Source organism: Electrophorus electricus, chromosome 10 (assembly GCF_041902795.1).
Source record: "Electrophorus electricus isolate QZ-2024a chromosome 10, ASM4190279v1, whole genome shotgun sequence".
In the NCBI taxonomy this organism is placed as follows: Eukaryota; Metazoa; Chordata; class Actinopteri; order Gymnotiformes; family Gymnotidae; genus Electrophorus; species Electrophorus electricus.
Genome location: NC_137506.1, coordinates 32,760,777 through 32,785,200, shown reverse-complemented (window position 1 = coordinate 32,785,200; position 24,424 = coordinate 32,760,777). Strand labels below are relative to the sequence as shown.

Sequence of the window (24,424 nt, the reverse complement as noted above, 5' to 3'; positions counted from 1 at the left end):
CACACACACACACACACACACACACACAAGTGAAGAACCGCAGTCCGACGGACGGACACACACACACACAAGTGAAGAACCGCAATCCGACACACACACACACACACACACAAGTGAAGAACCCGCAGTCCGACACACACACACACACGCGAAGAACCCGCAGTCCGACACACACGCGCGCGAACAAGCCGCAGTCCGACACACGCGCGCGAACAAGCCGCAGTCCGACACACGCGCGCGAACAAGCCGCAGTCCGACACACGCGCGCGAACAAGCCGCAGTCCGACACACACGCGCGCGAACAAGCCGCAGTCCGACACACACGCGCGCGAACAAGCGGCAGTCCGACACACACACACGCGCGAACAAGCGGCAGTCCGACACACACACACACGCGAAGAACCCGCAGTCCGACACACCCACACACACACGCGAAGAACCCGCAGTCCGACACACCCACAGGCGAAGAACCCGCAGTCCGACACACACACGCGCGAAGAACCCGCAGTCCGACACACACAAGCGCGAAGAACCCGCAGTCCGACACACACACGCGCGAAGAACCCGCAGTCCGACACACACACGCGCGAAGAACCCGCAGTCCGACACACACACGCGCGAAGAACCCGCAGTCCGACACACACACGCGCGAAGAACCCGCAGTCCGACACACACACGCGCGAAGAACCCGCAGTCCGACACACACACGCGCGAAGAACCCGCAGTCCGACACACACGCGCGAAGAACCCGCAGTCCGACACTCACACGCGCGAAGAACCCGCAGTCCGACACACACACGCGCGAAGAACCCGCAGTCCGACACACACACGCGCGAAGAACCCGCAGTCCGACACACACACGCGCGAAGAACCCGCAGTCCGACACTCACACGCGCGAAGAACCCGCAGTCCGACACACACACGCGCGAAGAACCCGCAGTCCGACACACACACGCGCGAAGAACCCGCAGTCCGACACACACACGCGCGAAGAACCCGCAGTCCGACACACACACGCGCGAAGAACCCGCAGTCCGACACACACACGCGCGAAGAACCCGCAGTCCGACACACACACGCGCGAAGAACCCGCAGTCCGACACACACGCGCGCACCACAAGTGAAGAACCCGCAGTCCGACACACACGCGCGCACCACAAGTGAAGAACCCGCAGTCCGACACACACGCGCACCACAAGTGAAGAACCCGCAGTCCGACACACACGCGCACCACAAGTGAAGAACCCACAGTCCGACACACACACACGCGCACCAAAAGTGAAGAACCCGCAGTCCGACACACACACGCGAAGAACCCCCCCACACACACACGCGCGAAGAACCCGCAGTCCGACACACACACACGCGAAGAACCCGCAGTCCGACACACACACACGCGAAGAACCCGCAGTCCGACACACACACACACACACACAAGTGAAGAACCCGCAGTCCGAAACACACACACAAGTGAAGAACCCGCAGTCCGACACACACACACACACACGTGAAGAACCGCAGTCCGACACACACACACACAAGTGAAGAACCGCAGTCCGACCGACACACACACACGCGAAGAACCCGCAGTCCGACACACACACACACACACGTGAAGAACCGCAGTCCGACACACACACACACAAGTGAAGAACCGCAGTCCGACCGACACACACACACGCGAAGAACCCGCAGTCCGACCGACACACACACACAAGTGAAGAACCCGCAGTCCGACACACACACACACACACACGTGAAGAACCGCAGTCGGACACACACACACACACACACACACACACACACAAGTGAAGAACCGCAGTCCGACACACACACACACACACACACACACACGTGAAGAACCCGCAGTCCGACACACACACACACGCGCGAAGAACCCGCAGTCCGACACACACACACGCGAAGAACCCGCAGTGCGACACACACACGCGAAGAACCCGCAGTGCGACACACACACAAGTGAAGAACCCGCAGTCCGACACACACACACACACACACACACAAGTGAAGAACCCGCAGTCCGACACCGACACACACACACGCGAAGAACCCGCAGTCCGACCGACACACACACACACGCGAAGAACCCGCAGTCCGACCGACACACACACACAAGTGAAGAACCCGCAGTCCGACACACACACACACAAGTGAAGAACCCGCAGTCCGACACACACACACACAAGTGAAGAACCCGCAGTCCGACACACACACACAAGTGAAGAACCCGCAGTCCGACACACACACACACACACACACGTGAAGAACCGCAGTCGGACACACACACACACACACACACACACACACACACACACACAAGTGAAGAACCGCAGTCCGACCGACACACACACACACACACACACACACACACAAGTGAAGAACCCGCAGTCCGACACAAACACACGCGCGAAGAACCCGCAGTCCAACACACACGCGCGCGAACAAGCCGCAGTCCGACACACGCGCGCGAACAAGCCGCAGTCCGACACACACGCGCGCGAACAAGCCGCAGTCCGACACACACGCGCGCGAACAAGCCGCAGTCCGACACACACACACACGCGAACAAGCGGCAGTCCGACACACACACACGCGAAGAACCCGCAGTCCGACACACACACGCGCGAAGAACCCGCAGTCCGACACACACACGCGAAGAACCCGCAGTCCGACACACCCACACACACGCGAAGAACCCGCAGTCCGACACACACACGCGCGAAGAACCCGCAGTCCGACACACACAAGCGCGAAGAACCCGCAGTCCGACACACACACGCGCGAAGAACCCGCAGTCCGACACTCATACGCGCGAAGAACCCGCAGTCCGACACACACACACACGCGCGAAGAACCCGCAGTCCGACACACACACGCGCGAAGAACCCGCAGTCCGACACACACACGCGCGAAGAACCCGCAGTCCGACAAACACGCGCGAAGAACCCGCAGTCCGACAGCGCGCGCTAAGAACCCGCAGTCCGACACACACGCGCGCGAAGAACCCGCAGTCCGACACACACGCGCGCGAAGAACCCGCAGTCCGACACACACGCGCGCGAAGAACCCGCAGTCCGACACACACGCGCGCGAAGAACCCGCAGTCCGACACACACGCGCGCGAAGAACCCGCAGTCCGACACACACGCGCGCGAAGAACCCGCAGTCCGACACACACGCGCGCGAAGAACCCGCAGTCCGACACACGCGCGCGAAGAACCCGCAGTCCGACACACACGCGCGCGAAGAACCCGCAGTCCGACACACACGCGCGCACCACAAGTGAAGAACCCGCAGTCCGACACACACGCGCGCACCCCAAGTGAAGAACCCGCAGTCCGACACACACGCGCACCACAAGTGAAGAACCCGCAGTCCGACACACACACGCGAAGAACCCCCCCACACACACACGCGCGAAGAACCCGCAGTCCGACACACACACACGCGAAGAACCCGCAGTCCGACACACACACACGCGAAGAACCCGCAGTCCGACACACACACACGCGAAGAACCCGCAGTCCGACACACACGTGAAGAACCGCAGTTCGACACACACACACACACACAAGTGAAGAACCGCAGTCCGACACACACACACATACACACACACACACACACAGTGAAGAACCCGCAGTCCGACACACACACACACACACAGTGAAGAACCCGCAGTCCAACACACACACACACACACACACACACACACACACACACAGTGAAGAACCCGCAGTCCGACACACAGACACACAGTGAAGAACCGCAGTCCGACACACACACACACACACACGTGAAGAACCGCAGTCCGACACACACACGTGAAGAACCGCAGTCCGACACACACACGTGAAGAACCGCAGTCCGACACACACACGTGAAGAACCGCAGTCCGACACACACACGTGAAGAACCGCAGTCCGACACACACACGTGAAGAACCGCAGTCCGACACACACAAGTGAAGAACCGCAGTCCGACACACACACACACACAAGTGAAGAACCGCAGTCTGACACACACACACACACACACACACACACACACAAGTGAAGAACCGCAGTCCGACACACACACACACACACACACACACACACGTGAAGAACCGCAGTCCGACACACACACACACACACACACAGTGAAGAACCCGCAGTCCGACACACACACGCGCGCACCACAAGTGAAGAACCCGCAGTCCGACACACACACGCGCGCACCACAAGTGAAGAACCCGCAGTCCGACACACACACGCGCGCACCACAAGTGAAGAACCCGCAGTCCGACACACACGCGCGCACCACAAGTGAAGAACCCGCAGTCCGACACACACGCGCGCACCACAAGTGAAGAACCCGCAGTCCGACACACACGCGCGCACCACAAGTGAAGAACCCGCAGTCCGACACACACGCGCGCACCACAAGTGAAGAACCCGCAGTCCGACACACACGCGCACCACAAGTGAAGAACCCCCCCCACACACACGCGCGAAGAACCCGCAGTCCGACACACACACACGCGCGCGAACCCGCAGTCCGACACAGACGCGCGCGAAGAACCCGCAGTCCGACACAGACGCGCGCGAAGAACCCGCAGTCCGACCCACAAGCGAAGAACCCGCAGTCCGCCCCACAAGAACCCGCAGTCCGCCCCACAAGCGAAGAACCCGCAGTCCGACCCACAAGCGAAGAACCCGCAGTCCGACCCACAAGCGAAGAACCCGCAGTCCGACCCACAAGCGAAGAACCCGCAGTCCGACCCACAAGCGAAGAACCCGCAGTCGGACCCACACGCGAAGAACCCGCAGTCCGACCCACACGCGAAGAACCCGCAGCCCGACCCACACGCGAAGAACCCGCAGTCCGACCCACACGCGAAGAACCCGCAGTCCGACCCACACGCGAAGAACCCGCAGTCCGACCCACACGCGAAGAACCCGCAGTCCGACCCACACGCCCCACAAGTGAAGAACCCGCAGTCCGACCCACACGCCCCACAAGTGAAGAACCCGCAGTCCGACCCACACGCCCCACAAGTGAAGAACCCACAGGCTGACACACACACACAGGCTGACACCCACACACACACACACACCACAAGTGAAGAACCCACACACAGTCCGACGAAGAACCCACACACAGTCCGACGAAGAACCCACACACAGTCCGACGAAGAACCCACACACAGTCCGACGAAGAACCCACACACAGTCCGACGAAGAACCCACACACAGTCCGACGAAGAACCCACACACAGTCCGACGAAGAACCCACACACAGTCCGACGAAGAACCCACACACAGTCCGACGAAGAACCCACACACACACACACAGGCTGACACCCACACACACACACACACCACAAGTGAAGAACCCACCCACAGTCCGACGAAGAACCCACCCACACACACACACCCAGGCTGACACCCACACACACACACACCCAGGCTGACACCCACACACACACACACCCAGGCTGACACCCACACACAAACACACCCAGGCTGACACCCACACACACACACACCCAGGCTGACACCCACACACACACAAGTGAAGAACCCACAGGCTGACACCCACACAGGCTGACACACCCACCCCACAAGCAAAGAACCCACAGTCCGACGAAGAACCCACACACACACACAGCCTGACACACACACACACACACACAGCCTGACACACACACACACACACAGCCTGACACACACACACACACACACAGCCTGACACACACACACACACACACAGCCTGACACACACACACACACACAGCCTGACACACACACACACACACACACAGCCTGACACACACACACACACACACAGCCTGACACACACACACACAGCCTGACACACACACACACAGCCTGACACACACACACACACACACAGCCTGACACACACACACACACACACAGCCTGACACACACACACACACACACAGCCTGACACACACACACACACACAGCCTGACACACACACACACACACACAGCCTGACACACACACACACACACACAGCCTGACACACACACACACACACACAGCCTGACACACACACACACACACACAGCCTGACACACACACACACACAGCCTGACACACACACACACACAGCCTGACACACACACACACACACCACAAGTGAAGAACCCACAGGCTGACACCCACACAGGCTGACACACACACACCACAAGTGAAGAACCCACAGGCTGACACACACACACCCACCCACATCACAAGTGAAGAACAGACAGACTGACATACACACACGAATGATAAACATCAAATAAACATTAAATAGCGCCTACCCTGTCGATTCCGAGAGAGTGTGTCGCGGACGTTAGCTAATGCTAGTTGGTGTCTTGGTCTCGCGGAAGTTAGCTAATGCTAGCTGGCTAAAGTAACAACTCAAACGAACTCGCTCGTAGGGCTTAAAACGCGGTTAGCTCTCATAGCTACAGCGCTAACGCTAGCTGGCTGGGTTAGCTACAGCGCTAACGCTAGCTGGCTGGGTTAGCTACAGCGCTAACGCTAGCTGGCTGTGTTAGCTACAGCGCTAACGCTAGCTGGTTTGTCGAGATGCTAGGTTAGTTAGGTTAGCTAACGCATAGGAAGGACCCCGTTAGCATGATTGCTAGTCGCACCTCGGTTTTACCCTACAAGTATGACATTGGTTGAGTTTAGTCTGCGACCAATAAAAGAAGTAATAAAAACACGGAACAGAGAGCTGGATGTGTGGTGAATCGCGATTTGACCAGGAACAATGGACAGAGCAGCACCCAGCTAGCGTGGACTGGGCTCGCCTGAATGAGGGGAGCAGGCCGGAGATTCCCGTCCCGGCGGGTCCCGGTACTTCAGCGCGTTTGACAGTTTAAACTCCCCATAAGTGGACAATCGGCGCCAACGGAGCTTACCGTGCAACGCAGAGGCCTGCAGTATGGCCCCCGAAGTGCCATCGATGACTTTGATGCTGCCCCGGCTTGTGACGGCCAGGATGGCGTTGAGGGCCGGGTGGTACGACAGGCTCCGCAGGCCCTCCTCGTCGCAGCGAAGGCACCCGTCTCTCAGCACAACCCAGTCCGGGTTAGACGAGCAGGAGCCCGGCGAGGCCGCGGCCGCCATTCTTCTCTGAGTTTACCTTCCCGTTCTGGTTTTCCAGGGGTTTTGTCAATACGTCTGGATGTAAAAAATGTCAAATTGAAATCCAAAGTACCGCTGCACTCTCACTGCTGGCTCTCCCTCCGCGGCTTCTGTTCCTCCTCCCGAAACCGCAGCAGCGGCTATTCACCATCAGTGTGCGGATAACCAGCGGCTTCTCTATCTGGAAACTTGTCATGTAAACGGAACTAGCGCAGTTACTGTTACGGAACTAGCGTAGTCACTGTTACCTTACGCCGAACCACTAGGGGCAGCGCAGTACAACGTAGCGCAGAGTGAGTTGGGAAATGATTAAATAAAACCCAACAAAGGGCAATTACTTTTCTCAGATATAATTATTTAAACAGAAAGACTACATGAATGTGGAGTGGCATACATCGAGAAGCTCTCACAAAACACCTGAGGATGCTACCTGTCTAAATGTGGTGCTTGTCGCTGGAATGGTTTGTGAGCTCGCGCTGGTGCAGCCCAGAAAGGGAGCACGTCAGACACACTCGGACAGAACTGATGTAGTGCACGCAGGACACACGACTGTGCACAGGGACTTCTGAACAAACTTTAATCACGTAAGCATTCAGGACTCTTCACAATTCCCAAGAGCGCCGAGCGGAAAAAGGTTCGTTAGCATAAGAAACACCACAAAGAATGTTAGATATGTACGTTTTATCCGTTACTTTTGCAATAATTATTAGTGGTGTGAGAGATTCCCAAAATGATGAACTAGAATGGAAGTACTTTTTAAACAAAGTAATGACCTGGACATGAATATCACATATTCTCAACTGGATTACTCTGAAGAAATTCAATGTAATCCTGGCATGTGTTTCATCACTAAGTATATAAACTCATTTTGGATCGCAAGTTATACAAACAAACATTTTTGGCTACATTTACAGTCTATTAAAATAAACCACAGCCATATAAAACAGCTACTAAAAGGCACCCATTCTTAGCAGATATCCACGATATTCCCCTTACTCTTCCAGTTCAAAAGGCATAAATTAGGAGTCAAAACAGAAAAAAATAAATAAAAATACAGCAAAGAAAAATCCCAAGTAACCACAGAATATTGGAGAGGAAAAGGGCCATGCCAACTTTTAATTTCAGACTAGGATAAATTACACACATCTACACCATTAGGCCTCTTACAGCACTAAAAGCTTCTCTGATACATGACGGTCATGATTATCAGAACCCATCGATGTTTTTTTTTTCCTTGTAGTGCATTTCATATCATACCCTTGATGAAACTAGAGTGCCATATGCAAGGGTAACAGCTAAATTCATGGCCTGTGCAATAAAAGCTATACCTTTATACTGGTACAAAATTGACTAATATATTAAAACACATTAACTCTGTACACTTCATAACCTGCTGTGTAGGACTTCCTGTGGTTTTAAGAAAAGAAAAGAAGAAAAAAAAAAAAAAGATTTAGTGCTCCTCCTTCTGCATCACGTGAGCAGTCCTGCAGAGTACCGCTCTAAGATCTGTGTCAGCGTCCAAGCATCATGTCAATCAAGTCTGGTGGGCCAATCAGACTCCAGTATATAGAGACAGGAAGTAGATGTACAAAAGGAAGATGGGGTATATAAGGAGCGGTTTCTTTGTTTTGAACTCGTCACCAACGAGAAGCGATGCAGCACTGTATGCAGCCCAGAAGACTCCAAAAAGCTAAAAAGATACAAAAAGAGCTGTTAACACACTATCTGTGAAAGGAACAAACACAAGCCTTAAGGGGCAGAGGAAGCAAAACCCCAAAAAAATCCTTCTGAAACTGGTGGTCTGGGGTTCGCTTCTAACAAGCCCTGGAGCGGTCCGCATTAGGTGTGGTGTCTCTCCGCTCTCGGTACCGCATGTGGGGCTGCCTGATGTAATGTAATGTAACGTGACAAATTCATCTTAGCATGTTACTTTCCTTTTCAAGCTTTGTGTATTTTCTGAGTAAATAAACTTACTATCAAGACAAATGTTTTAAATCCATTTTTCTCAGGTACCTAAAATGTATGCATAATTTACAGGAATAAATGCAAGGTACAATGCAACAAAAATCTTCTCATATGAGAAGATTTAGTTTGCAGGTGAAATTCCATGCATCCCAAAAACACTGTTCCTCACCGAGTGTTTGTGTCTAAAAAAAATAAAAAAAAACAAAAACAAAAAAAACAGCAAAGGTTGAAGCTTCTTCATCCTGTTTTGTGAACCTGCGTTCACAAAAATGACGTATGGAATTCTGCAATTGATCCATGGTTGGGATAGAGTTCTTGTGTGGGAAAGTAAATGAGGCCGGAATCCGTCCTGTGTGTGCATGCCAGTATTCAGGACAAGTGTGAAAACCCCAAGATTTGGGTTTAACCCCCCCAGTCCACTTTACAATGGGGGATTCAGTACTGGCACTGCAATTTAGTCCAAGACTAGGCTTAATCTATTTCTGGGAAAGTGCCTTTATACAACATCACTACATTACAGCTTGTTGAGAAGTGTGCATTTCACACACACACAAAAAAAATCTGGACCATAATAAAATAATAATCTGGAATAATCTTGAGTCCAATGTATTGATATGATAGATTTTACATTATTGTTGCTATACTCACCTTTATGAGTGTAGAGACCACATCAAAACTTCCCGTGATCAGCAGCACAGGCGCTATTACAATGAGGGGAATCAGGGAGTATCCGATGACCCCAAGAACTTGACCATATGAAACCTACAAACATCATACACGTTGTTTCACATTTAAACATTAAGTATATCCACATATATAATACAATATAAATTAAAAATATGGATTATTAAGATTTTTTTACTACCCTGAGCCCTTAACATTACCAACTACAAACTGGCAAAAGCCCATAAATATTACCTCTCCACCAAGCACACGCGCCAGGAGAAAAATCGTCAGAGCACCAAATATCCAAATGGTAATTATCCAAGATACAACCTAGATAAACACAAACAAACTAGATCATAACCACAAACACGAACAACCACACAGCCTAGAACATAAATACAAACAAACATACAGCCTAGATTAAAAACAAGACAACTGTTTAAACATAATTACACTTAACAAATTATGCAAAAATGGTGACCAACTATAGTCGCTGAATGACAGGGACTCTGAACATTTTCTTTTTCCATTTTAGACCAAAATCACTCCCACAAACTTCCACACACACACACACACACACACACACACACACACAATCTATATCACTTTTTTTCCCCATTCTACTCATAATTCTTGAGACCACTGGCAAAATCATTTATTACAGAATTGGGTAGATGGCTCTCTCATCACTGCTCAAAGACCAACCACTCACCCGGAACTGTCCATAGATGGAGATCATGGAAAAGAGAAGCACAACTGCCAAGGGCCCCCAGAAGTCAGGGTTGTCCCGAACCACCTGCCTGTTGAAGCCCAGATATGGCATGGGCATCAGCACACACCTAACCTTATAATAGATGTCCTTCAGGTCAATATCCAGCTCTTCCCTGCAAGAGAACGTCATGGTATGACGTGATGAAGGTACCAGAAGTGGATTAAGCTTCTCAGAACCAATAAACAAGACTAAAGATTTCGGTGTTAATCGCAAGTACAAGAGCGGTAGCGTCGCCACAATGATGAACCTCATGGCAGACTCACAGAAGAGGTTTGGCTTCCTCGGTTTCGTCTTCTTCCACCTCCAGCAGCCAGCCATAGCCCCTTTGCCGGAGGAAGGTGGCGGCGTAGGCGTCCCGGGAATGTTCGCCGCCCATGTTCAGCTTGATGTCCGGCGCATCTATTGTACCGCTCAGTTCTGCGGTGGATTCAGCATCGTCAATAAAACGGTGCGGGTCCACCATGCACTGGTAACGTTAGTTACCTAACCTAGGCGTGATTTTAACGAACAGGCTCAACTGGGCATTTGTTGTAGCTAGTACGCTGACCTAGTTGGGTAAGCCATCTAGCTAGTACTGCAGCCAGCTTAACATCCTGATGCCACACAAAGACCAGCTCTAACCCTAAACCCTAACCTAGCCCCCCCCCCAACCCTAATCTAACCCTAACACTAACCCTAATCTAACCCCAACACTAATCCTAGAAGCCAAACGAACAGCGTTAGAGCACATAAAGCACACACACTGAGCATCTTAATGGACAGCCTGCGAGCTCGGTTAGGCTAGGCTAGGCTAGGCTAGGCTAAGATAAGGTGGCTAACGCTAGCCGAGTACCTTCAGCGTCCGTCGTCGACACGAAGGTGAAGTCTCCGCTGGCGGGAGAGAACTGCATCGCTGCGTCACACCGACTCCGAAATCTCTACGTTCACTCCGGTTGTGCGACTGGCGGAGACTGAGGTCGCGAGCACCGTCTACACCATCGCGTGCCACGTTAAGGCTCGAGGTGAAGCTTCGCGTCAGGAAGTCGCGCAGAGATAGACACGTCAAAGCAGCGCAGTGTGCGAGCCACCTAGCGGTCAAACAGACGCACTGCACCTCCCAATATGAGGCCGCTACGGACACTGACGTATTGAGTGTAGTCTGTTTAATCGACATAAACTGATCTTAATACAAAGGGGGGAATCTGAAACAAATCAAGAGAAGTATCCGTCTTCTCACCCTGGTAGTACAGGAAGTCTCGTCTGTGTTGTCGGGGTTGGATCCGGAGATTTTCTAATATAACTGGGGAGGGTCTCTTACATCTCTGCGGGGCAGTGACCACCCAGTCTGGTCCTCGTCTGAGTTTCAGCTAGTTTTAAGCATCCGAATTTGCTCGTCGTTTAATTATTAAACCCTGTAAGCCATGTCCGGAACTTTATAAACGAAAATGCGCCACGCATGAATGACTAAACAACTGGCAAATGAGCGTGAATCTTGACAGTGAATACAAGCTTGGCTAGTCAGTCGAATGTGGCACACGCTTTTGTATGACTACATATGTAACTAGATAAAATCTGAGCATATTAGTTGGGCCCCTTACTTGTAAACGGGATGAATTACGACATGCACTTGTTTTTTTTCTAATTGTCCGTGTTATTACCATGGAATCACTGCGTGGTTAGTTTTGAACAGCTCACGCAAGGATGCAATGAAACTACCGAAAAAATAATAATTCTGCAAAACACCAAAGGCGCATCTGAATACGCATGAATACGTTTTTAAAGCGTTTGCAGAAGAACAATAAACAATTTATATTTTAATGCTGACTTTATTGCTGTAGGCAATAAATAGACTCTAATAGCACCACCTATTTGCCTTCTACTTTACTCTGTGGTTTACTGACGGAAACAGGCGGAAACAGACGAACACAGACGCACCAATGGCATCGCTTTGTTACGAGTCGTCACGGTTTGCCGCTAAACTCGATTTGTCGTAAAGGTTTGTTAAACGAAAAGTCGGGGAGGTCCAGCCGAACTAATAGACAAAAAGATCCGGTGTGTGTCCAATCTTTAAAGGAACATTTTTAGGATCTCCAACATTTTCTGGAGATTTTTTTAGCTTCTACAGCTACTTTGTTTAGCTTGAGGGTATATACTATACAGTTAGTTAGGTATCTTAGCTTAGCTAGCTCGGGTCTAGTTGTAACCGCTAGTTTTGGCGGTGACCGTATTTTAACGCAAAACATTAGTCACTTATTCGCTCTACGGTTGATTAACGCCGCATTTTTCGACATTTAGGGTCGTATTTTAGTTAAGCCTTAGCTAAGCGAACCAAGTTTCCGTTTGAAGGAGCGTTTATCGTCCGTTTGAGTAGACTAACTTACGCTAGCGTTGCTAGCTAACGTGATGGGCATTCCGGGGCTGCTGCAGTTCCTGAAGGACGCGTGGGAGCCCGTCCATGTGGGGACGTACCGGGGACACACGCTGGCTGTGGACACGTACTGTTGGATGCACAAAGGAGCGTTTTCCTGTGCCGAGAAGCTGGCCAAAGGGGAGCCTACTGACCAGTAAGTTTAACTGGCCAAAGGGGAGCCTGCTGACCAGTAAGTTTAACTGGCCAAAGGGGAGCCTGCTGACCAGTAAGTTTAACTGGCCAAAGGGGAGCCTGCTGACCAGTAAGTTTAACTGGCCAAACTGTGTTTTCTCCTCAGGTATGTGAAGTTCTGTATGAGGCTTGTGGACATGCTTCTGTCCTTTGGGGTCCAGCCTTTGCTGGTGTTTGACGGGCGCAACCTTCCCTCGAAGCAGCACGTGGAGGAGGCACGCAGAGAGTGAGGCCGCTCAACTATGAGCAAACCACACATCGCTTGGGACAGCCTGAGTTAGAACGAGAAGTGTTAGTAAGGACAGTAACAACATACCGTGTCTGATTTCTCATGTGCTTCTCCTAAACGCCAGACGTCGTCAGTCAAACCTGCAGAAGGGCAAACAGCTGCTGAGGGCCGGGAAGACAGCGGAGGCGCGAGAGTGCTTCAGTCGTGCGGTTAGCATCACCCCTTCGATGGCACATGAGGTCATCAAGGTAAGCCCAAAGCTCACTTCCCTATCTAGTCCTGCTTTAAATACCTGTTTTCTCAATAGTTTTGTTTTTATATACTCGCAAGCTTCCCGATCTGGTCTTGTGAATTTACTGGTAGTCTTTTAGATAAAGTAGCTGGAGGAGGGTAATAATAATTAGTCATAAGAAATGTTTTCTACCCCTAGAACTGTAATCAGGCTAAAATGTTAACAGTAGGTTTGACATCTTGTTTATAGACACTGGGTTATGTGGCAAATAAAATGGGAAACATGGAGCCTATTATCTGAATATCATGCACCTGCCTTTACCGAAATGCACTGTTGTTAAAATCTGCGTTACTTGAGTTCAGCCCCTGTCACGGAGTCTTGTGTGCTGTTCCTGAACACCCTCACTGTGTTCTTGCTGCCCTCAGGTTGCCAGGGCACGGGGGGTCGACTGTTTGGTTGCCCCCTATGAGGCGGACGCTCAGCTGGCCTTCCTGAACAAGGCTGGCATCGCACAGGCTGTGATCACCGAGGACTCTGACCTGCTGGCGTTTGGTTGCAAAAAGGTGCACTAGGGGAATCCTTATGTGGAGGGCATGAGCACAACCGGAACTGGTTATCGCTCACGTCAGCACCATACGTCTGCACCAGCACTGGCACACATACTATACAGTGGACTTGACATGGAACAAGCCAGAACTGGTTTGACATGGCAGTTCATTTGTAGTTTCTACTTCAGCAGTCACGTCAGATTTTTTTTTCTCCCCGTACCTCCCGGGTGCCGTATTTTCTCCTGGATATCTCAAACACTTTTTAGCATTTTAAACTCACAGATGCTAAACTCTGAACAGACACAGGAGGAAACGACGGATTTGAGCGCTGCAGCTTGTCTTCTGGATTTAGCCTGTAATCGCTGTGGGCCAGTTCCTTTCTGTCCACAGGTTTTTGCATTGCTATGGTCCCAGCTGCTGCTGGCTGTGGCTGGACTGTTAAGTTTCAGGGGAAGACTTGACCAAAGCTGAATGAAAAAGCTTGAAATCATCCTCACTTTTCCCACACAGATTGTCTCATTGCCAAAGATATTTCCACAGATGTGGAGTGCACATAGATAGCAAAGCCTGAGATTGTTATAGTACATGTATTACTGTCACAACAGTTATTACTATTAAAAAGATTTTGTTGTGAGTTATTATTGAGGAGAGTTTTTCTCATTTCAAAATGCCTGGTAAGGGTAATGTGTAAGAATAGCTTTTGAACACATTAGTGTAATGGCTCCCCTGTCTGATGTCCTGTGATCAGACAGTCTGATGTGGTGATGTGCTTTGTATCTGCAGGTGATATTGAAGATGGACAAGCAGGGCAACGGTCTGGAGATCGACCAGTGTCACCTGGGTCGCTGTCGGTCGCTAGGCGACGTCTTCACAGAGGAGAAGTTCCGGCACATGTGCATCCTGTCGGGCTGTGACTACCTGGCGTCTCTCCACGGCATCGGCCTCGGCAAAGCCTGCAAGCTGCTGAAAATGGCCAACAACCCAGACATACTCAAGGTACGCTCAGGTGGGCTGCAGTGGTTGGTGTATGCAGCAGAGAGATTTTTAGAGATTCTTACCATTGGAGAAAACCTTTAGTTTACCTGGGAATATAATATACATATCTCATTTACTTGTGGTGTGTGAGTTTCACATTACTGCTACAGATATTAAACTTGTTGATTTGTACATGGACACTTTTAAAAGTTTCATACATCTCTATTTTTTATTCAGAAATGAAATGCCTAAACAAAAATCATTTCTTTAAAAATTCCATAGGTGGTTTTCTAGGAGGGACCTGTCAAAGTTGCACCTGCATTTTACGTTTTTTTGCCTTTAGTATGTAAAATGTCTGGTTGGTTTTCTTCAGGTGATTAAGAAGATGGGTCAGTACCTGAAGATGAACATCTCAGTGCCTGACGAGTACATTGAGGGCTTTGTGAAGGCCAACAACACCTTCCTGTACCAGATTGTGTTTGACCCCATCAGGAGGAAGGTGGTACCCTTGAACCCCTACCCAGACCACGTTGACCCGGCCGCTCTCCGCTACGCTGGAGTGTATCCTTATACCTGACACCTTATATCTGAGCCTTTCTACATAATCAGATACCACAGGGTAAAGACACTGGCGTCTAATGTATCAGAAACGGCAGTAATGCTGCCAGCACGCCCACATCCACACGCAACAGTGTACATGTGTGCGTGTGTGAAATGTGCTTTCAGTGAGCTGGATCAAAGATCACAGCGCTGACTTGGTCAGAGTTTGTCCTTGTTGAGCACACTGCAGCAGTTTGTAAACAAGCCTGTGCCTACAGCCGCACATTTTTGGATCCCTGTTCTTTCACCGCTCAGTGGTCCAGTCCTGATGTTCACATGCGCACTGGTGTTATCAGTACATTTATTTACATTTATCTGACGCTTTTTTCCAAAGCGACTTACAATTTTGAACACAACTTGAGTAATGGAGGGTTAAGGGTCTTGCTCAGGGGCCCAACAGTGGAAACCTGGCAGTGGTGGGACTTGAACCGGCAACCTTCTGATTATTAGTGGAGTACCTTCACCACTGAGCTCCCACTGGTATTGGACAGGGGGGGGTCAGCATGGGCACTCTGACTGGTCTGTGGTCACACAGCGAGCTGCTATATCAAATAATGAGCCTCGTGCATGACTCTCAACCCTGTCACCAGTTCACTGGGTGTTCTTCCTCAGACTGCTTTTTACTTGTTACTCACCACTGCATCCCTGGGACATGCCACATGCTGTTTTGGAGACGACCCAGTCGCCTAGACGTCACAGTCTGGTTCTTACACTTACTTATTTGTCCTGCTTCCAACATATCACGCGGTTTTGAATGAACTTGGTTCCTGTTTTTGTTTGTTTTTGTTTGTTTGTTTACTGGCGCCTGTGTTTGACGAGGTGTTCATAGCTCCCCCTACAGCATCTGAGAACTGTTCCTTAGTTGTGCGTGACTAGAAACATAGGGGACCAGCAGGGACTGCAGATGGCTCTGGGAAACCTGGATCTCAACACCCTGGAGAAGATCGACAACTTCAGCCCAGACGCTCCTCCAGCACAGGTGAACACACGCTTGCTTTAATCAAGTTCCTGTGTGTGTTATTCTTCTGTTCTTACCGGTTATTTGCGTTTATTCCCACTGACTTCTGATTTATTTATTTTTTTAACAATTTATGATTGTCAGATATTGTAAATAAGACATGCAACCTTGGACTGGATATTATTATGATTTTGTGTAAGACGCACCAAATATCTTAAGGGTAACTCGCTGGAGGTTTATATAGGATAAACCATCCTAAATAAACTCATTACTGCATTGCAAAACCTCGTTATTTCCCTAGTAACGTGATATTTTTGAGTGTGCATTCGTCCACGGACGAAGCCCAAGAACACGAGTCTTCTCCCTCTGTCTCCCGCAGCCCAGCAAAGCTCCCCCCAGCCGAGGTTGGGGTGACGGCCGTGTGCTCAGTGCCCGGACCGTGGGGAGTATCTGGAGCAGGGGTTATGTGCCAGGTACCACAGAGCCTCAGACGCCAGCTTCTCCCATCACACCGCCACCCACGTGGGGCAAAGCGAGGATGGTCGCCATGCAGGGCCTGAAACTGCAGGTGAAGAGACCCCGAGAAGGTGAGGAGATGTGGGGCCTTACCCTGTCACCTGAAGCAGTGGTTCTCATCCCAGTCCATGGGACTTTTGTCCATACGCAGGTCCTAGTACCCCTGTAGCGAGAACACTCAGTGCTTGGTACAGCACAACGGCCTGTTGGGAGCTGAGTTACAGCAAAAACATGGACTGGAGCACCACGACTGGGCTGAGAAATGCTCATTTGAAGCTTTCGTTTACAGCTGTTCTAATCTGGGTTGCACTTCTTGCACACTGAAGGAATCCACCCATGTCCCACACCTGCGCCTAAAGCCCCTCCTTCTAAACACAGGCTGGAGCCTACACACGATATTTAAAACAGAGGCAGGACCACCTCCTGATGGAGAAGTTTACTAATTGGTTAATGCAGCCAGTCTGTGTTGGTGTTTCTGATTAGAGCCCAGCCCATGTCACAGACTTTTTTTTTTTTTTTTTTTTAGAGTGACCAGTGATGCCTATCAGGTGTCAAGAAGTACTTATTGTACTTCAGGGATCACTGCTGATGCCTGTATTTCTACAGTATTCTAGTTCACTGGTATCTTGGACTCTAACCTACTGTACTAGGATGTATCTATGAGGAAATGACAAAGCACTTTTGTAAGTCGCTCTGGGTAAGAGTGTCCGATAAATGCCATAAATGTAAATTTAAGCATCGTTTGGCCACAGTGTTCATCAAATAAACCACTTAGTCATTTTAATAGACTGGCATACAAAATTCAAACATTAAACCCAGCAGGGCATCATGTCACACCAGCTATAAAGAGTTAAGGTGTGTTTCTACCTGTCCAGGACACAGTACATGCAGCCCAGTAGAAATACACCATCTGTATAGAGGCCCGGATTACCACTAAAATGGCGGCGCCCTGTTTGGCTGCGGCTACTCCTGCTCTCACTAGTGATGTGCGTTTTATATTAAATGTACTCTCTATGCCAACACAGTCGAATAAGATATTGGTGTACAGTCGTAGTACTTTGCTTGGATTCCATGAGTCCGACTCATCAAGCAATTTTTCTAGCAGTTTAATGTCTTCGGGAATCAAAACACTACGCGAACTAGGGATTTTACGCCAGTAGGACCCAGAGGCCTGCACAGCAATGGTCTCGCCTACCATCACCGACCGACGCTGGAGGCGACGCAAGCGCTGCACTCGAGCGGGTATTAGAGCCAGGCTAAATGCTAACCCCCACAGACCGGCACGTCCATCTGTTCTGCTGTCTAACGTCCGCTCGCTGGAAAATAAAATAGATGATCTGAGATTGGATTTAACCACCCAACGCAAGGTGAGGGACTGCTGTGCCCTTGTCTTTACTGAGACGTAGCTAAATTCCACTGTTGCGGATAGTGCCATTAGCATGGACTGCTAACCAGAGGCAAGCCAGCTGGGAAGCAAATAAGGATCTGGCCAGAGAGAGCAGTCTCAGCACTACAGGACTGTTTTAAATGCACTGACTGGAATGTGTTCAAAGAGGCTGCCCATGTCAATCAGCACATCCTTTTAGAGGAGTATGCTGAGTCTGTGATGGGATTCATATCTAAGTGTGTGGAAGATGTGACCGTTATCAAAAATATCACCACATGTGCCAACCAAAAACCCCAGCTTACGCTTACGCTCCTAAGAGCGCATAATGCTGTATTCAAAGATGCTCCAAGATCTGCTAGAGCCAACTTGAACGGGGGAGTCAGAGCAGCAAAGCATGCATATAGACAGAAAATCCAGACTCCCTTCACTGACTCAAAAAACCCCAGGCACTTGTGGCAAGGCATCCAATCGATCACAGACTACAAACCACGCCCAGTACCCAGTGATGATGACACTGACTTCCTCAACATACTCAACACCTGCTTCAGCTGGTTTGAGGAGGCAAACACTACCACAATAACAAGCAGCCCTCAGCAAGGATGATGAAGTACTCTGTCTTGACTCAGCTGACGTCCGGAGGACCCTACACAGGGTCAACCCTACGAAAGCAGCAGGTCCTGATAACATACCAGGGTGTGTGTTCAACAAGTGTGCTGACCAACTGGCATATGTCCTCACAGACATCTATAACACCTCCCTGAACCAAGCCATTGTTCCTCAGTGCTTCAAGGCAACTACTATTGTCACTGCCAAAGAAGTCGCCAGCATTACCGCTCCGACTACCGCCCCGTAGCACTCACTCCCATCATGATGAAGTGCTTTGAAAGACTGGTGAAAGACCACATAATGTCAAGACTTCCTGCAACACTTGACCGGCTCCAGTTTGCATACCGCCCTAACCGCTCCACTGATGATGCCATATCAGCAGCGCTTCACTGAAGCCTGGCCCATCTGGAGAATAAGAACAGTTATGTGCGGATGCTTTTCGTTGACTTCAGCTCTGCCTTCAATACAGTCATACCTCAACACTTGGTAAAGAAACTCAGCCCATTAGGCATTGACACCTCGTTGTGCAACTGGTTATTGGACTTCCTCTCAGACAGACCACAGACAGTACGAGTTTGAGTAAACACTCCTGAAACCATCATCATGAACACAGGAGTTCCCCAGGGCTGTGTGCTAAGCCCTCTGTTGTTCACCCTGATGACTCATGATTATTATGCCAAGCACAACTCGAATCACATCATCAAGTTTGCGGATGATACTACAGTAGTGGGCCTCATCAGCAATGACGATGACTTGGCATACAAAGAGGAAGTGAACCAACTCGTTGTCTGGTGCAATAATAACAACCTGTCACTGAATGTCAACAAGACAAAGGAAATCATTGTCGACTTCAGGAGGATGCACACGGTACATGCTCCACTCACAATCCATGGTACTGCCATAGAGTTGATGAGAAGCATCGTGTTTCTAAGGATGCACATTACAGATGATCTGACATGGACTATACACACCACTTCGCTCATCAAAAAGGCACAGCAGTGCCTTCACTTCCCACGAAGGATGAGGAGAGCAAACCTTCCATCTCCTATCCTCACGATGTTCTATAGAGGCACCATAGAGAGCGTTCTGACCAGCAGCCTCCCAGTCTGGTATGGCAGCTGCACCGCCTCAGAGCAGAAATCTCTCCAGAGAGTGGTGAGGACAGCAGAGAAAGTCATCAGAACCTCACTTCCATCCATACAAGGTCTATACCTGTTACGCTGCCTCAGCAGAGCCTCCAAGATGGTCAGGGATCCCACCCATCCTGACCATGGACTCTTCAGCCTTCTGCCCTCTGGTAAACGTTACTGCTGCATGTAATGCAAGACTGCCCAGACTTTACAAGAGCTTCTTCCCACAGGCCATTAGACTACTCAACTCCCTTTAACAATACACACCACATTTATTTTATTTTACTTTATACCTAGAAACATAGAACTATTATGATCACTATTTATAACCCACACCCCCATCTTCATATGTAGCTACTTTGTGCAATAATGTTCTCTCTATGAGCACCTTATCAACATTGTCCATTGCTAAGTTTACAATACCGGTTACACTGTGCAATAATCACTGGAACAATGTCAATAGTTTCTATATACAATGTGCAGTATTTTATTCCTATGTGCAAAACAAATTAAATAAATAAATATTTATATATTATTTATTTCTAAAATACTATATATATATATATATATATATATATATATATATATATATATATATATATATATATATATATATATATATATATATATATATATATATATATATAATTTATTTTTTTGTGTGTGGGTATTTATACTGTCTTGTCTATGCTGACTAATGTCTTGTCTCATACCCTTCATGTATATTGTATATTTGCACATCAGAGTTTGGAGAAATGCGATCTCGTTCAGCTGTGCACCACTTGTTGTATAGTCTGAATGACAATAAAGCTGATTTTGACTTATAAGGTGGGGGCCCAGTTTAGCGCTCAATTTAATATTGGTAAGATGTCATTATTTGGTGTTAATTATGCTGTTTCATTAGACTGCAGCATGTCTGAGGAGAACGTGTTGGATCAGTACTTATCCATTCCAAAGAGACACTGCACACAGACACCACCCTGCCAAGCTCCGCCCACCACACAGGCTGATCGCACCATTCCCAAGGAGGTGCGTGGCGTGGAAGGCGGTCGGCCCCGACCTCGCAATCGATTCGCCACGCTGCTGCAGTGGAGGAACCAGCCAGAAGAAAGTGATGGAGAATGGGGCACACGCAGCAGGTAGTGGGGGAGTTACCACAGTACCAAAACAGTTTACAGGTAGTCTGGGGGGGGTTTATCATGGTAACAGTACAGCTTAGAGGTACTCTGCGCGGGTACCAAAATACAATACGGTTTACAGGTAGTCTGGGGAGGGTCCTTCCAAAAACATGGCACACTCTCAGCATGTTTTATCCTCAGGTTATCATCATACTACATGTAGTCATCCTGTTTGAGTGTTTTCAGGAGTGCTCAGTCATACTTGCCTTCTCACAGTGATGCCTGTGTGACGTGAGTCTTGATGCCAATTGTGAAATGGAAAGTCTGAATTAGAGTTGTGTGGGTGGAGTCAGACTCACGGGCACTCTCAGGGGTTTTTGCTGTTCCACATGCAAACTTCCAGAAAAGGTTTGAGGAGAGCTCTTGTGAAAATCTGCAGAGCTGCAGACCGAGTGCCCTGACTGCTGTCTCTGTCAGGTTTTTCGCCAGTGAGGACCCCTGCCTGCCTGTGCTTGGGAGCAAGTCATCTGACGCTCCTTCTCCTGACAGAGACCTGAGCCTGGAAAGCCAGGCAGCGCATCGTCGCTCGGAGGGCCCCTGGCCCCCCGTATCTCCTCCCTCTCTGCCCCCGAGCCAGAGCCTGGGGGCCTTCAGCTGCACCGGTGGAAGTTCCAGCAATGGACCGGTACTGTCATCCGTCTCTTCAGACTGCTGCTGTGACCCGGGCCTCTCCGCCCTGCACCAGTTTCTCAGGAAAAAGGAGGGTCTGTCCTGGGTAGGATCCCCCCAGCGCGCCCTGCCTTCTCCTCCACTACAGGGCGCTGATGATATAGACACACCTCCAGGCTCTCCTCCCTCCCAGGACAGTGCCTACTTCTCTCAGCCCACCAGCGGCCCCTCCAGCTTGGAGGATTCTCCCACCAGCAGCCCGATCACCCCAGAGGTACCCGAAAAGGTGAGAGATTGTTCAGAATCTTCAATCCTTCCAAAAAAAAAAAAGGTTCTCCCTTTTTTCACCTTCCCTTATTCTGTGCTTAGGAGAAAGACACCTGGAGAGACTCAGAGTGTTCTGCGACCCCCAACCGTCCGCCTGTAGTGAGGGAGGTCAGACCTTTGGCCCTGAGAACGAAGGTGAGAAGGCACACCCCCAAACAGATGTGTGTTGAGGTTAGGGCATTCCTGCCACAGTCCTGTTAACCTGCTTCTTTCCATACACGTAGTGGAGGGTGGGTGGCAGAGGAGGGGATCAGAGCGCTGTCTCAGACTGATTGTTGGGGACAGCCCCTGATTCAAAACGTAAGTCTGCAATGACATCGTGGCTCGCCAGAGTATAGTACAGACTGTCTCCGCTGCAGGTGTCTGGGTTGTCGCGGACACGGCCAGCCGAGTGGGATGGGCTCCGTAAGGTCAGACCCTCCGGTCCAGCCAGGGCCAGCGGCCTCAGGAGAAATCCCAGCGTTCCGGGGAAGAGGTCGGCTATGACGAACGAGAACAGCTCGGGGCTGCAGGCCACCATCAGCGGCCTCTGGAAAACCTTCAGCTTCAGAAAGTATGGTGGCATGAGTACTCGCCGTCATGTTAATGTCTTACAGTTGTCAGGGCTTCTTCCTCCCTGGGGTTTTTGGATAACTTACTTTAACTGCATTATTTTCTCACAATGTACATGAAATGGATCAAGAAAACAATTTACTCAGAATAACATTGCTAAATAAAACCAAGGAGATGCATCTCAGACCTGAGAGATCCTGTTTACTCCACCCTGATTTTACCACATTGAACCACAGGGGGTGACATTCACATTTGCTACTTGCACGGCAGAGGTGCGATCTCTCTAACTCTCACTCACTCACTCGCACACACCTACACACACGCACCTGGACTGAGAGTGACTCAGGTCTTCCAGAGTATGGCGTCATATCATACCAGAAAAAAAATTCTCCCAGAGTGATGACCCCAGGGCTCTGAGCTGCCCAGGGCTCTGTTTCCACGGTGAGGACACAAACCAGACGAGGGACGAAGGCACTGCTGTCTCTTCTGTGCTTTAGGGAAACGCTCCAACACCTGACCCGCCCTGAAAATAACTCCTGAATTCCATCTGGCAGGCTGCCAGTTATGTCAACCGTCCGTTTCATTGCTGCATATATACAAAAATAATGAGTCCTTGTATTCTGCAGTTACATTTTGGTAAATTCCTGCTTTTATTTTTTAATATCTGACATTTTCCTTCTGGTGCCTTCAGAAGCACTGAAATATGTCCTATTTCAGTTCCATTCAACATTCAGTTAACATGCTGATTGCTAAATCAGTTTTTAATCATTATTATTTTCAAGCTATTTGACATTAGTTGCTTTCTTAATTTTAGTATTGTGAATCAGTTTTATGTGATATCTCCACTTCTACCCCAGAATTCCCTGTTGAACCTGTGTGTGTGTGTGTGTGTGTGTGTGTGTGTGTGTGTGTGTGTGTGTGTGTGTGTGTGTGTGTGTGTGTGTGTGTGTGTGTGTGTTTCAGAGAGAACCCAAAATTAACCCCGCATAAGAAAGCAGAGCCCATGTCCCCAGTGAAGGACAACCTGCCAGCCTGCTGACAGCCACTTCCTGCTCATGCACTTACCAGCCCTGGGATAAGCACTCCAGCTGCACAGCCAACCAGTAGCCGGGCGAACGAGAATCGCATGGACCTCCTCTCCAGTGGCCAGGATAGGCACAACATTACAGTGTGTGCTTAACAGACTCCTCCAGACCACGCCTGCTGTAGGAGGCAGTTCTGTGAACATGTAGTGAGTGTTCGTTGTACTGTAATCCAGTGAGCCGTTGCTCTCTGGTTTTATAAATGTAAATAAAGTGACTAGAAATGTGTCTGAGGCTCTTAAATTACCCGTGAGGTCTTAAGGAGTCGGGTGCAAGGGCAGGCGTCCTGTATGCGTGCGTGTGTGTTGACAGGGAGGAGCCCTTGTGTAGTACCCAAGCCTCCCT

The 24,424-nt window shown here is 49.8% G+C and overlaps 3 protein-coding genes across 11 annotated transcripts in view; 1 reads left to right on the top strand and 2 right to left on the bottom strand.

Annotated features, from left to right (window-relative positions):
* The window catches only part of birc6 (baculoviral IAP repeat containing 6), an 87,478-nt gene extending 80,125 nt beyond the window's left edge, over positions 1 to 7,353 (bottom strand). For 7 of the 8 annotated variants that reach the window (XM_035532719.2, XM_081721916.1, XM_035532724.2 and 4 more), the window contains exon 1: positions 6,941 to 7,352. In XM_035532719.2, the coding sequence (XP_035388612.2) occupies positions 6,941 to 7,148 (208 nt within the window). In that variant the 5' untranslated portion in view covers positions 7,149 to 7,352. Of the gene's footprint in view, positions 1 to 6,940 lie in introns of all 8 variants that reach the window. The other variant, XM_035532722.2, reaches the window with a different exon arrangement.
* A 376-nt stretch (positions 7,354 to 7,729) lies between these two features.
* Positions 7,730 to 11,602, bottom strand: yipf4 (Yip1 domain family, member 4). The gene is made up of 6 exons (XM_026996827.3): positions 11,402 to 11,602; positions 10,833 to 10,986; positions 10,510 to 10,681; positions 10,050 to 10,127; positions 9,780 to 9,893; positions 7,730 to 8,856 (listed from the first exon to the last, which is right to left on the bottom strand). The coding sequence occupies exons 1-6, from the start codon at positions 11,457 to 11,459 to the stop codon at positions 8,719 to 8,721; spliced, it is 714 nt and encodes a 237-aa protein (XP_026852628.1). The 5' UTR covers positions 11,460 to 11,602; the 3' UTR covers positions 7,730 to 8,718.
* A 148-nt stretch (positions 11,603 to 11,750) lies between these two features.
* exo1 (exonuclease 1) lies at positions 11,751 to 24,307 on the top strand. 2 transcript variants are annotated; one of them, XM_035532961.2, is made up of 13 exons: positions 11,751 to 13,112; positions 13,257 to 13,376; positions 13,504 to 13,627; positions 14,037 to 14,174; positions 14,943 to 15,155; positions 15,508 to 15,695; positions 16,611 to 16,713; positions 17,072 to 17,279; positions 21,236 to 21,470; positions 21,927 to 22,404; positions 22,488 to 22,580; positions 22,805 to 22,998; positions 23,961 to 24,307. In XM_035532961.2, exons 1-13 carry the CDS (start codon positions 12,952 to 12,954, stop codon positions 24,034 to 24,036), a joined length of 2,331 nt encoding a protein of 776 aa, XP_035388854.2. In that variant the 5' UTR covers positions 11,751 to 12,951; the 3' UTR covers positions 24,037 to 24,307. The 2 variants fall into 2 exon arrangements, with proteins under 2 accessions (XP_035388854.2, XP_035388853.2); XM_035532960.2 differs by lacking the exon at positions 23,961 to 24,307 and having other exon boundaries at positions 22,805 to 23,923.
* The last annotated feature ends 117 nt before the right edge of the window (positions 24,308 to 24,424 follow it).

Bases quoted from the DNA above. Each gene is read 5' to 3' on its own strand.
- yipf4 (XM_026996827.3), bottom strand. From the start codon at position 11,459: ATGCAGTTCTCTCCCGCCAGCGGAGACTTCACCTTCGTGTCGACGACG. The intron at 10,987-11,401 runs GTACTCGGCTAG...AATCCACCGCAG, and splicing joins GTCGACGACGGACGCTGAAG to AACTGAGCGGTACAATAGAT. The intron at 8,857-9,779 runs GTGAGTATAGCA...GTATCTTTTTAG, and splicing joins TGGTCTCTACACTCATAAAG to CTTTTTGGAGTCTTCTGGGC.
- exo1 (XM_035532960.2), top strand. From the start codon at position 12,952: ATGGGCATTCCGGGGCTGCTGCAGTTCCTGAAGGACGCGTGGGAGCCC. The intron at 21,471-21,926 runs GTAGTGGGGGAG...TGTCTCTGTCAG, and splicing joins GAATGGGGCACACGCAGCAG to GTTTTTCGCCAGTGAGGACC. The intron at 22,405-22,487 runs GTGAGAGATTGT...TTCTGTGCTTAG, and splicing joins CCCCAGAGGTACCCGAAAAG to GAGAAAGACACCTGGAGAGA.